The sequence below is a fragment of the Oncorhynchus kisutch genome, linkage group LG4 (assembly GCF_002021735.2).
Source record: "Oncorhynchus kisutch isolate 150728-3 linkage group LG4, Okis_V2, whole genome shotgun sequence".
Taxonomy (NCBI): domain Eukaryota; kingdom Metazoa; phylum Chordata; class Actinopteri; order Salmoniformes; family Salmonidae; genus Oncorhynchus; species Oncorhynchus kisutch.
In genome coordinates, this window is record NC_034177.2 from 36,531,309 (window position 1) to 36,545,969 (window position 14,661).

The following is a 14,661-nucleotide window of genomic DNA, read 5'->3' on the forward strand; positions in this document are numbered from 1 at the left end:
GGGCAAAACAGAGGATCCGCTTCGGGAAAGTCGTATTCCTGGTCATAATGTTGGTGTGTTGACGTTGCTCTTATTTCCAATAGTTCCTCCCGACTGTATGTAATAAATCCTAAGATTACCTGGGGTAACAATGTAAGTTGTTAAATAACACATAAAAAACAATACACTGGACTATGTGCAAACTGGAGACCTCATATTCTGAGGCTGCATTTCATCTTTAATTCCTTTGAAGATTTAATTTTAAATTGTGCAAGGGTTGTGTAGACTTTCACAATTTTTTGTGTTGTATTGTCACCAAGAATACTTAGCCTACCTATTTTAGAATATTGGATGGCTTATCTTAAGTGTAGCCATATGAGACTGGTTTAGCCTTTCACGATTAAATCACAAACTCACAGCCACGTTCAAGAACATGCCCATTCCAGCTTTCAAAATGGCTGTCTTCGTCTTGTTGTCTCTCTATCTTGCCTGGGTTAAACATACTCTTACCTCATGACATGGATGTCATGGCAACCATACTTCCTCCTGCTCCCGAACAGCGCTCCAGGCCTTTTCTCTCCGTTCCCTCTCTATTTCTTTCTCTCTCCCCCCCTCTCCCTCTCTCACCCTTTTTCACTGAATGAACATCACAATCAATCATTTCCTCTATACACATTTATTTCATCCATGACTTTACAAATCTTTATCATTAACAAAGTTTTGTTAATTCATCATTATACACTCCTACACTAAATGATTTGCACATTTTTCTCAAAGTGAATCGCATAAAAGCAACAAAATAAAACAACAAAAATGGAGGCAAAAAGCCCTCAAAGATCTTGGGACACAAAGAGTGATTCAAATCGGTTGCCTCTTACTGAAAAGGCATGACAAATGTACTGTCACAATACCCACACAAAACCACACATAGAAGTGATTTGCCTACGAAAGAAAAATTCAGCATGAAGATGAATATGTAATCACTCAGATGTGTGGAGCAATGGGCACTTTGGGAACTGGATTAGTATGGAGAAACAGAGCTCCTGGCCAGAGACACATGCATTCATTACCCTCCATCCCACATACAATCATACAAGTTATTTTTACTAATTGTGCATTTATTTTCATGTTATTATTTTTCTATTTTTCTATTATTTCTAATATTTTTTCACTGCTTTGTTGGGAAGGGCCTGTAAGTAATCATTTCACTGTTCATATACACTTGTGGTTTACAAAGCATGTGACGAATAACATTTGTTTTGATTTGATCCCTCCATCTGGTGCACATAAAAGGGAAAGCCACAGAAACAAGATGGCCTCTGTTCCTTTGTTACAAATCCAGAGCTGTTCTTGGAGTTTAACTGTACTGCCATTTCTGTAATATCTGTGTGTCCTGGTCATTTGTAATAGTTTAGTCAGTGAGGGAGGCAGTCACTCCTCAGGGTTGTAGATTGGTTGTTATGTTGGCAATTGTTATTGGGTGCCTGGGCAATGCACAGACCTTTGATGGAGCAGGTGTTCAAAGTCAAATAAAAAATCAACCTTAATTCCATTCATACATTTCTACTGCTCCTGTAGCCAGACTAAATGTTTTTTTCATTTTACAAAAAAACCCAGAAAGTGAGTTAGAAAGAATCTACTTCTTTGCGTGCCTAGAATCACTCCTGTGGTGGGTAGTCTATATCAGCTGATCAACGCTAATGTACTCTCTTAGAAGTAAAGGTGCCTGGAAGAACCATTTGGGTTGCCACACCGGCGGAACCGTTCCAGTTGAAAAGGGTATTCAAGGAACTCTTGTGTTAAAGGTTCAAGCCAGATCCTTTTTATGATGGGGGGGGGGGGGGGGGGGTTCAATTATGAACCTTTTGAATAATATATTGTGGAGGTGGCAACCTATCAGATTGGAGGCATGGCTTATTGGAAGAGTGGCTTTCAGATAGATATTTTGGGCCACCATTTAGCATACATGTAATTCCTGTTGCTCATGTTAATAAGTTTGTACACTGCAAATATTTATGCATATTACATATTGTAATATAATATTATAACAGGTTGGAAGCTTGTGCATGTGACGAGGACAAGCGCAGCAACGCACTGTTCCGGTGGCAGAGGACTTTTTTTCAAGATTAATGAGTTCATGAGAAATTATCTACTTTTAAAACTAAATTCATTGCATTTAAAGTTACAAGTGAGAAAAATAAACTAGTTTTTAAAAACACCACCAACCAAAAGGACACATTTTTCATAGGAGGGCAAAAGGGCAGGTGTTCCAGCACTCCTAGGACTCTATCTGTTAGGTGCCATTGGATGATATTCATCACAGTTTAATGCATTACTACACAATGCTAGGTCATTGTAGACTGCACGCTTCCGTCAATATAGTATGAAGTGAATTATATGGTACAATTCATGTGAACCCCAACATCCAAATGTTCTATACAATCCTGTGTGCTATCCAACATGACTTAATCATGTATACAGACCATGTTAATTGACATCATAATAAAGGTATTTAAAATGCACAGTCTTGAATACTGTACATGAAGTTGATTCATACAATATCCACTCTACTGCAAATGCTCTATCACAACTGAACACCTCCTTAAATTCTGCATTTGATTAAATAACTCAAATATAGCAGATTTTCTTTAATCATTAAAGGGCATGTGCATGCCAAAATGATGATTGACCACTATTTCTAAGCCATTTGGAAAACACGCATACATTATTTACAGAAGCAAAAAATAATAATAATATCCAAACTGCACAAATTTAAATAGTAATATTGTGTTTTCTTGTAAAAACAAAATAAAACCGCAATCCACAGGAAACAAGTGAAATATACACAAGGTTAATATCAAAAGAAACGACATCAGTGGGCCACAACATCTCACATTTATCCATCATCAGAAACAATATGAATCCCATGAACATTGAGCCAAATTATCCACCCATGTCTGTTTAGTTTTCACATTTCTGTGAGTGTGTGTGTCTATTTTCCAACCCAATGCCTCAAAAGATTTGAGTGACACAGTATCAACAATGTCCTTCAAACCTGAATCCCCTATTGAACTTGGAGGGCATCCAAGCTCCCCCATCCCCCACCTTTAAAACTCACACCATATCCCTGTGACTTTATGAACCCACTTTATCTCTCCCCACAAACACACACACACACACACACACACACACACACACACACACACACACACACACACACACACACACACACACACACACACACCTTCAACATCTCCACTTAGAGCAAAACATACATCAGGCTTTAGATCAGGGTTGTCATTGTCAACCTCCAGTTATCCAGGGTCTGCAGGGTTCATTTCAACCTGGCACTCAAATGTTTTATTAATGTTACCTATTGGCTAGAGAAGCCAGTATGATTTTCTCAGATTTAGATTAGACCCTGATTGAAAGGCAGGGGTGAATATCAACAGGTGTGTATCTCTGTGTCTTTCCAGAAGCCTGGGTTGACACCCCTGCTGTTGAAAGTTATCCCATTCTAACCACCGTGACATAGGAAGCTATAAAGCATAATTTTTCTCCTCTTGGTTTTAAGGGACTATCTAGCTCATCTGACAGACAGGGAAAGGGTCGGTCCAGTTTCAGATGTTGTACCTTAGTAAAAAGTAGGTGGGGCAAACCAGCCATACTCACCAGAATAAAACAACAAACAGAATCAATACAGCATTACCCACCACTTCCATTTACAAAGCACCCACCCCAACCCCAGCTGGTATGTTCAGCGTGTCCGTCTGGTTGGTCCCAGGCCAAAGTGTCCGTCTCCATCCCACCCAGCCTCTCTCTAGTCCTGCCCCAGTGTCATGACCCCCATAGCTATTCTTCTCTCTCTCTCTCTCTCTCTCTCTCTCTCTCTCTCTCTCTCTCTCTCTCTCTCTCTCTCTCTCTCTTTCTCACTTGCTCTCTCTCTCTCTCTCTCTCTCTCTCACTCACTCACTCACTCACTCACTCACTCACTCACTCACTCACTCACTCACTCACTCACTCACTCACTCACTCACTCACTCACTCACTCACTCACTCACTCACTCACACACTCTCTGTCTCCCTGTCTCCCTGTCTCCTCTACTCTCTCACGCTAGCTGTTCTTTCTCTGGGGACTCCTCCAGTGTGATGGCGGTGAACTCCTCCTTGTTTCCGTTTTCCTGGATCTTCTCTTTATTCATCAGGGTCACCATCTCCTGCTCTCTCTCCTGGGCGCGGGAGCTAGCCACTGACGCCGCCGCCGCACCGTTACCCTCATTCCCATCCTTGTTGGTGATCATCAGGGTCTTCTGCTGACCGCACCAGCTAACAGACAGAAAGAGGGAAGAGTGTACACATTAGTTTGCTGTTACCATCTAACAGAGAGAGAGATTTTTCGACCAGAATTCGGACCGGTGAAGTGAGACCTACCTCTTATACTTGACCACAACAAAACACGTGAGGAGAATAGCAACCAGTGCCACAAGCACTCCCACAATGATCAGCCAATCTGCATAGAGGAACATAATGATAAAAGTTGAATGATGTGTAGCAAATGTCTCTTAATTTGTACCCTTATACAATGTGATTTGAAAAGCGCTATATAAATGTCATTATTTTCTCCATTATTAATCCATTAAACCATATAATCCATTAAAATGACATTAACATTACTACATGGATCACTAATATCATGTACAATAAAAGTATTATTACTACTAGTAGAGCAGGGATTGGTAACTTTGATAGAGGGAGGGTTACAAAAGATCTGACCTCATCATGAGGGGCCGCAGTTGTGCCGCTGCCGCCAATCCCCCATTACTCATTTTACCATGGGTGGAGAGGAAAGTGAGCTGTTTTTAATATGATATCAGAGTGAGAATAACTAACAAAATCAATGGAGGCCCCCCAGGCAGTAATCCGACCTTGATAACTACACGTTTAGATTGCTGTCCCCTAAACTAATGTTAGCTGACATGGGCTAATTAAGTGACTATCAGTGACTGACATAACAAGAGGAAAACTGCTGATGCACAACGCACATTTCAAAATTGCACCTTGTGTGGTCTACTAATCAAACTCGCAACAGGAAGTTGAGACCCCGACGGAGTAAAACAATATGAGGACCTTCGAAAGGTGGGCGGTGGGCCGCATGCCCATCCATGTAGTAGCGTTATTAGGGGTAGTGGGCCACTCACTGGGTGTGCTACTGATCTCCTGCCCAGCTGGAGTAGGGTCTGCTCCCATACCTGGATTCATCTTCCCATTAGGAATGGGCTGCGTGGAGGCTTTATGGGGATAACAGGGAGAGACAGTGTTAAACAAACATCTCTAACGCCTCACACATGGTTTACACATAGATGCCAACTTGTGGAATCATGTGATGAATATAATCATTTGATGACCAGGAATCATTTGCTACTACAGGGCTGATTTATTAGCTGTGGAGTGCACAGAACATACTAAGGAACGCAGAACTGTTCCTTTGGGGCAGAGTTGGAACCTGAGAGTGAATGCCAACATTTCATTTGAAAAGTGATTTGTCTATGTAACCCAGAAGTAAAATCTTGAGTAATTTGGTCACCTGTGTGAATCTGTTCATGGAATATTATAACGTGATTTATGAATTATTGATGAGTAAGTGACATTGTGCCAAGTGTAATAAAGAGAGAAATGTAATAAACTGCCCATAACTTTAACCAGTCACAGAACAGGTTGTGATTTTTGATCTGAGATTCTCTCTCATAGGGTAAATCAATGTCACCTTATTCCTCACACAGGGCTCTGGTGGAAAGGTAGTGCATGATTTGGTTGAATGGGCAGCTATTCCCCATAGAAATAGGCCTATGTCCTCTACCGGATCAACCCCCATGTCCATCCTTCCTACTGTCTTCCTCTCTACCACTTAGAAACTGTCTCAAAATACAGAAAATAATGCAATAATAAGAATCCAACCATAATGTGATACATAATGAAAGCTAGTGAGGCAGCAGATGTTATTTTATAACCCAACCTGGATTTCACTATTCAGGATGAATATATAACTCAGTGGTGCACGGCAGTACCATAAATAGTTTACATTAAACCATTTATGCATTTATGCAGAGAGAGGTCACATAAAGCATTGAGAATTTGAGACAGTGCAGACAAAGAGTTGTGAGGAAGAGTCATTCTGTGGCACTGTCAGTAGTTTAGCAGTGCTCCTCTCTTTCCCCCTCTCCCTTATCTGGTCACAACCGGGGGAGCCCTCTTCAAACCAACTCCTCAGAGGACACGCACAGAAAAACAAACTTTCAAGTCTCTATGGAATATGTAATCAAAACACAGCCCTACCGTTTTGATTTTAGCTTCTTATTTCAGCAACCAGAGCTGACTATGTAAATACAAATGATTCCTTGCACTTGAACATTTTTCTATAAAGTGGGTTATAGCCTTTATAACTATTGCCATTTGTCTTATATAACACTAAATGCCCAAACATAGTGAGCTACAAACAACAGTGGATATTGAAGTGAGAGTTCTGAGTTTTAATCCACAATCCTTTTCACACCCCAACACCAGGGGGCGAGCTTAGTTCTCTAACTTTCCAGAGTCAGACCAAACTTGTGTGTGGGTGGTCGGCTATCTGTTATAAGAATCCTTCTCTAAGTTCTCAGAGGCAGCACTTCCAAGAAAATGTTAGGGATAGTTCTAAATGTCAAAAAGTCATTCAGTTTCAAAAGGTAAATATAGTGTTAGTTCTGCTCTTCACTTTTTTAATATCAACTTTTAACATCTCAGCTGAGAAGACTGTATTAGAGATTGCATGATAATACATCTTGACAGAAGTTTTGAGGAGAATGACGAACTTGCAGATGTGCAGTATATTTAGAGATTCATATGATTAAATGAATCACCTTCAAAGCACTAAATGTTTGAGTTGCCTTGGAAACAGTAGGGAAGTACAGTACGGACAGAGAAGAGAAGTGACATTATAGTGATGTGTTTTAGTGATTCTGGCTAGACCAGTTCTTACATGGCGTTGATGAATAACACAACTGTTCCGTCCAGTAGAACTGAAGATATTTAGTTGATACATCTGTAAAAGTCTTGTACAACTTTTAGGATATATTTTTTTTCTTATATAGATTAATATCATAGTATTAAAGGTTTCATCGTGGAGATTTGTCTGATTTGGTGTTTTTTTGTTGGAATAAAAGTCAGCAAAATATATTTATATTAGGCTAAATGTGATATTTGAAATTGTCTTAGAGTGTGTCTTTAGTTTAGGCTTCCTATCCACAGCCCACCACTTTTCTCTCTCTGGGGTGTCACCAGGTGTCTAAAGAAGAACATCTTACTGTATAGAAATATTTCAGTTTTAATGTCACGTGCACAAGTACAGTGAAATGCCTTTCTTGCTAGCTCTAAACCCAACAATGCAGTAACCAATATCAACGTAGCACTAAAAATAGCATAAGGTATTCACACAAACTCACTGCTCTCTCACAGGTGATAACACTGACTGGACAAAGGTTGCTGGTTCAACATTTTGCCAGAAGCAATGCATTAATGTACCTAAGGACATTCTACCCTTTGAAAATTCTGCACTTGAGTATTGAAACTGATTATTTTTAGGCTCAGGGGAAGCTTTGTGGTGGTGAGCTGTCATCCTGTCACAGCAATCCTATGACAAACATCCTATGACAAACATGTTTTATAAATGTTATGTTTTACTGTTCTGACATGAGATTATTTACTTGAGATGTATTTGTATTTTAAAGGGTGCTATTTTATTGAAATAAATTGTAATCATTTTCTTCAAGATACCAAACTGAACGACGAAGCAAAAAGCAGCATTCTGTATGTAATATTATGTATGTTACAAACAGTCATTCCTTACCTCCTACCTCCACCTCCTTCTCCTGTAAATCCTCCTCTCTGGCCCGGCCCTGTGGTTCTCCTGGCTCTTTAACAGATGGTGCCATAGAAGAGGCCCCCTCCTCATCTGAGCCAGAAGGCAACATTCCAGACACAGTTGTTTCTTCCATCTCAGTGACCACCACCCCAGGGTGCTCAGTGGGGCTGGCTTTCTGGGTCCCATTCCCCTCAACCGTCATTCCTATGCCACGGCTTTCTGTGGCTGCCCCCTCTGAAGCATAACCCTCAGCCCATGCTGTTGACTTTACTTGGCTGGCCTCAGTGGGTGCAGGCTGGTCTGTGTCCAATGCTTCCATTACCTCAGTGGTGCTCTCTGCTCCCTTTTCTCCAGGGGCGGAGGTGGTGTCCTGGGTGTCAGGCTCGGAGTTGATGGTGGTCTCCGGCTGGGCTCCATCCTCAGGGCCTGTGGCCTTACCTTTGTGAAAAACAGACCAAAGATATTCAGTACCAGTCACACCGACTCATTCAAGGGTTTTACTTAATTTGTACTATTTTCTACATTGCAGAATAATAGTGAAGACATCAAAAATATGAAATAACACATATGGAATCATGTACTAACCAAAAAAGTGTTAAACAAATCAAAATATATTTCATATTTTAGATTCTTCAAGTAGCCACTTTTTGTCTTGATGACAGCTTTGCACACTCTTGGCATTCTCTCAGACATCCTAGTTGTGAATATCTGAGGAAATCCGTTCTTTCTTTTTTAAATATTTTTTATTTCACCTTTATTTAACCAGGTAGGCTAGTTGAGAACAAGTTCTCATTTGCAACTGCGACCTGGGCAAGATAAAGCATAGCAGTGTGAACAGACAACACAGAGTTACACATGGAGTAAACAATTAACAAGTCAATAACACAGTAGAAAAAAAGGGGAGTCTATATACATTGTGTGCAAAAGGCATGAGGAGGTAGGTGAATAATTACAATTTTGCAGATTAACACTGGAGTGATAAATGATCAGATGGTCATGTACAGGTAGAGATATTGGTGTGCAAAAGAGCAGAAAAGTAAATAAATAAAAACAGTATGGGGATGAGGTAGGTAAAAATGGTTGGGCTATTTACCGATAGACTATGTACAGCTGCAGCGATCGGTTAGCTGCTCAGATAGCAGATGTTTGAAGTTGGTGAGGGAGATAAAAGTCTCCAACTTCAGCGATTTTTGCAATTCGTTCCAGTCACAGGCAGCAGAGAACTGGAACGAAAGGCGGCCGAATGAGGTGTTGGCTTTAGGGATGATCAGTGAGATACACCTGCTGGAGCGTGTGCTACGGATGGGTGTTGCCATCGTGACCAGTGAACTGAGATAAGGCGGAGCTTTACCTAGCATGGACTTGTAGATGACCTGGAGCCAGTGGGTCTGGCGACGAATATGTAGCGAGGGCCAGCCGACTAGAGCATACAAGTCGCAGTGGTGGGTGGTATAAGGTGCTTTAGTGACAAAACGGATGGCACTGTGATAAACTCCAGTTTGCTGAGTAGAGTGTTGGAAGCTATTTTGTAGATGACATCACCGAAGTCGAGGATCGGTAGGATAGTCAGTTTTACTAGGGTAAGTTTGGCGGCGTGAGTGAAGGAGGCTTTGTTGCGGAATAGAAAGCCGACTCTTGATTTGATTTTCGATTGGAGATGTTTGATATGAGTCTGGAAGGAGAGTTTACAGTCTAGCCAGACACCTAGGTACTTATAGATGTCCACATATTCTAGGTCGGAACCATCCATGGTGGTGATGCTAGTCGGGTGTGTGGGTGCAGGCAGCGAACGGTTGAAAAGCATGCATTTGCTTTTACTAGGGTTTAAGAGCAGTTGGAAGCCACGGAAGGAGTGTTGTATGGCATTGAAGCTCGTTTGGAGGTTAGATAGCACAGTGTCCAAGGACGGGCCGGAAGTATATAGAATGGTGTCGTCTGCGTAGAGGTGGATCAGGGAATCGCCCGCAGCAAGAGCAACATCATTGTTATATACAGAGAAAAGAGTCGGCCCGAGGATTGAACCCTGTGGCACCCCCATAGAGACTGCCAGAGGACCGGACAGCATGCCCTCCGATTTGACACACTGAACTCTGTCTGCAAAGTAATTGGTGAACCAGGCAAGGCAGTCATCCGAAAAACCTACTGAGTCTGCCAATAAGAATATGGTGATTGACAGAGTCGAAAGCCTTGGCAAGGTCGATGAAGACGGCTGCACAGTACTGTCTTTTATCGATGGCGGTTATGATATCGTTTAGTACCTTGAGCGTGGCTGAAGTGCACCCGTGACCGGCTCGGAAACCAGATTGCACAGTGGAGAAGGTACGGTGGGATTCGAGATGGTCAGTGACCTGTTTGTTGACTTGGCTTTCGAAGACCTTAGATAGGCAGGGCAGGATGGATATAGGTCTGTAACAGTTTTGGCAGTTCTGCCAAAATTCCAGAGGAAGATAGTGTAGGCCCTGTCCAGGGGCTATACTTGTACATCAAGCTGCCATATGCTACAGAATCAGGACATAGGCTCCTGCCCGAATGGGCCGTTCTGGCTTAGATAATGCTTACTTGTCCAAGGCTTACTTACTACTAGATAGTGAGCAAAAATACAAATTCAACTCCATTTTCAACTAATCAGATGTTGATGTTGTCAATTAATTTAATGATTACTTCATTGGCAAAGTGGGCAAACTTAGGTGGGAAATGCCAACAACAAAAGCATTGTAAGTTTGAATTTAGTAAAGTTAGTGTGGGAGAGGAGGAAAAAGTATTGTTATCGATCTGTAATGACAAACCTACTGGCATTGACAACTTAGATGGAAAGCTACTGAGGATGGTAGCTGACTCTATAGCCACTCTTATCTGTCATGTCTTTTATCTGAGCCTAGAGGAAAGTCTTTGTCCTCAGACCTGGAGGGAAGCCACAGTCATTCCGCAACTAAAGAGTGGTAAAGCGGCCTTTACTGGTTCTAACCGCAGGCCTATCGGCTTGCTGACAGCTCTTAGCAAACTGTTAAAAGTACAATGCTATTTCTCTGTAAACAAATGAACAGCAGACATTCAGCATGCTTATAGAGAAGGGCACTCGACATGTACTGCACTGACACAAATTACTAATGATTGGTTGAAAGAAATTGATGATAAGAAGATTGTGGGAGTTGTACAGTTAGATTGCAGTGCATACTTTGATATTATTGATCATAACCTGTTGTTGAGAAAATGTATGTGTTATGGCTTTTCAACCTCTGCCATATCGTGGATTCAGAGCTATCTATCTAATAGAACTCAGAGGGTTTTCTTTAATGGAAGCGTCTCTAATGTCAAACATGTAAAGTGTTGTGTACCACAGGGCAGTTCTCTAGGCTCTCTACTCTTTTCTATTTTTACCAATGAACTGCCACTGGCAATAAACAATGCATGTGTGTCCATGTATGCTGATGATTCAACCATGTACACATCAGTAACCACAGCTAATGCAACCACATCCAATGAAGTCACTGAAAACCTTTACAAAGAGTTGCAGTTTGTTATGGAATGGGTGGCCAAAATAAACTGGTCTTGAACATCTCTAAAACTAAGAGCATTATATTTGGTACAAATCATTCCCTAAGTTCTATACCTCAGCTGAATCTGGTAATGAATGGTGTGGCTGTTGAACAAGTTGAGCAGACTAAATGACTTGGTGTTACCTTAGATTGTAAACTGTCATGGTCAAAACATTTAGGTTCAATGGTTGTAAAGATGGAGAGAGGTATGTCTGTACTAAAGAGATGCTGCGCTTTTTTGACACCACACTCGACAAAGTCCTGCAGGCTCTAATTTTCTCTCATCTGTTTTATTGTCCAGTCATATGGTCAAGTGCTGCAAAGAAAGACCTAGTTAAGCTGCAGCTCGCCCTGAACAGAGTGACACGTCAAGCTCTTCATTGTAATCAGAGGGCTAATATTAATACTATGCATGCCAGGTGCTCTTGGCTAAGAGTTGAGGAAAGACTGACTGCGTCACTTCTTGTTTTTATAAGAAAGATCACTGTGTTTGGAAATTCCAAATTGTTTGCATAGTCAACTTATACACAGCACTGATACACACACTTACCCCACTAGCCACTTACCCCAGGTCCAGAACACATTCAAGGAAACCTACAGTATTATACAGACGTGAACAGCAAACCTGGTTTCAAAAAACAAGTAAATCAACAGCTCATGGCACAATGCCTCTCCCCCATGTGACCTACTTGTTGTGTTTATGTACAGTATGTGTAACTGATATACGCGCATACACACTACATGTTCGATTGTAATGTCTTTTGATTATTTCGTTACGTGTCGGACAGTAGCTGTCGCTAATGGGGATCCTAATAAATCAAAGTGTAGCTGCGGAATGGCATACTGTATGAAATACAGAGGAGATGGAAAAGGTTATGATTTTGATGATGTGACTGGTGAAAAAGACAGGACTGACCTGCAGCATCTGTCACCTGAACACTCTCTGGTCCTGTTGAATCAGGGTTGATGGCCGCATCACAGTTCTTTTCAGCCAACTCTGTCAAAAACAGAAGTTTGGATCAGGGATGAGGAACAAAGCACAAATGTGTAATTATCTTCAGCACATGTTATAGTCCAAGTTCTAGGAATGGCGAGGATGGGAAGAGTCATTAAGATTTATGTGTGTTTTAAGGGATCATTGTGCCAAAACTAGGCCCGGTTTTCGGAAGACACATACATTTCCCAAATCACCACATAGGGAGAACTTTCACTAAGTGCATTGTTGGAGCATGTGTCGATACTGGTAGGATCGGGAGAAAGGCAGCGCTAATCTTGGATGAGCTTTCTCCATTCAAATCTTAGCATAACATTGGAATTATTCCACAATACTGACGACGGATCAGCTCCTAGAGAAATATTATCACCTATATGGCTGCTAATATTGATGCTTTTTCTAATGCTTGCCTTTAATAATGCACTAAATCACAGATTTGGGACATCATTGTTCACATTTGTTTTTCCACATCATGAAACATATACTGAACAATTACAGACAATAGCCTACAATTATCAAAATAGAACTCGGTTGAACATGAAATAGATTTTAATATGAGTTAAATATGTAGGCCAATGTACTATGTATCCAATAATGTATATATATATATTTTGATTGCAGTCATCTCGGTTTTAATTTGAAGCATATTTTTATCCTTTATTTGTTTGTAACAATTGCAAAGAACATTGGCATCTTTATATTTGTAGGCCGAGTCAACGTCATTCTGAAGTTATCAGCATTCACCGAGACAGATAAACATCTCAATTCCAGGTTTCGCGGAGATCTTCTGTGTATAAATCATTCAAATAACGGAGGACAAAACAGAACAAAAATTCTGATAAAACTCCAGTTCCTCGCAATATAATGACAACTCTCAATAAAGATTGTTTAAAAAGAAGACCAGCTTTATACGACAATAAAACGAAGGGCAAAAAAGCATTTAATAACGCACTGTTCTATAAGTGGTCTGAGGCAGTTGGTAATTAATGAGTGTTTTCAAGTTCCACTTAAGTAACAATAGTTTTGAGAAACAGCTCTGAGAATTAATGATGTTCCTACAAAGGTTCTAACAATTATCTTAGCATTAACATACTTTTAGGAAACCAGGTCCTGGTCAATATGAGCTATGAAAAAAGAAAAACTCACCTGATGCATTGAAACAGAAGGCATCAAAGGGTTTTTCCGGAGAGACTTGATGGAAGAAGACCCCAGTCGTGTTGTTGGCACAGTTAACATGAGCCTTTTGTCTGAGGATGGTGGTGTTTCCGTTGCTGATCCAACCATATCTAGAATCAAATGGCAAATAGCATTTAAGATCCAATTGCTATAGTATGTTAGCCATTAGCTTGTAGCTTACACCACAGAATTATCAGCAATACTCAAGATGTATGTCAAATATATGTAAAAAAGTATGTAGTTAAAGTAGAGGTGAAGCAAGATAACACAATACTTTTTATGTTTGGTGGGTGCTTGTACATGATCTAAATAGGAGATTAAATTCTAAATTAAGTTAAACAATAATTTGTATTGACACAATAAATCAATACTGCTAGCAGTGTTTAAGTTGAGATAAGGAACACCATACAAGGCTCCATAATCATACAATTTATTGACCATTACCGTTTTCCCTGCAAAACCCCCCTGAAACCGAAAGGTCCATGTTGGTCTATGCTGGTCAGTGCTAGTCTGACTAGCATGATCTAGCTGGTGATGCTGGTGACCAGCTCATGCTGGTTTGCTGGTGATGCTGGTATGCTGGTGATGCTGGTATGCTGGTGATGCTGGTATGCTGGTGACCAAACTGGTCCATGCTGGTCAAGCATGGTCTAGTTGGTCAAGCTGGTCTGACAAGCATGGTAAAACTACGCCCAAGCATGGTAAAACCATGTCCCATCATTATCAAATTTCCCAGCATCCTCTATTGCAGTTAGATTTTTAGATTTCTTTAAATTCAATATCTGTGTTTTTGCATGTACATTGATTGATTCATCAATTGTATGCTACACAAATAAAAATTACATTTTTGTTTCTAAACGAATCCAATCTGTTAGTTTGATTGATTGCACCGTTACTGAAATGGTTGTCCAGTTTAGATAGTCTCAATTAGTCATCATCCTAACCCTGGCATTCATACTGAACACTTTCAATTGTTGGATATCCCAACTCTGTCTGGATACTGATAGGAATGAAACATCACTTTGTAAGCCAGCAAAATGTGACTTGCAGGCCTTTTGATATATCATATATTGTCTTAA

At 40.7% G+C, this 14,661-nt stretch overlaps 1 protein-coding gene across 1 annotated transcript in view; it reads right to left on the reverse strand.

Annotated features, from left to right (window-relative positions):
* Nucleotides 1-636: 636 nt before the first annotated feature.
* The window catches only part of LOC109889490 (CD44 antigen-like), a 45,425-nt gene continuing 31,400 nt past the window's right edge, over nucleotides 637-14,661 (reverse strand). The window contains exons 3-8 of the mRNA XM_020480940.2: nucleotides 13,553-13,692; nucleotides 12,329-12,409; nucleotides 7,862-8,314; nucleotides 5,178-5,267; nucleotides 4,411-4,489; nucleotides 637-4,305 (exon numbers count right to left, since the gene is read on the reverse strand). Coding sequence (XP_020336529.1) covers nucleotides 4,089-4,305; nucleotides 4,411-4,489; nucleotides 5,178-5,267; nucleotides 7,862-8,314; nucleotides 12,329-12,409; nucleotides 13,553-13,692 — 1,060 coding nt within the window. The 3' untranslated portion in view covers nucleotides 637-4,088. The remainder of the gene's footprint in view (nucleotides 4,306-4,410; nucleotides 4,490-5,177; nucleotides 5,268-7,861; nucleotides 8,315-12,328; nucleotides 12,410-13,552; nucleotides 13,693-14,661) is intronic.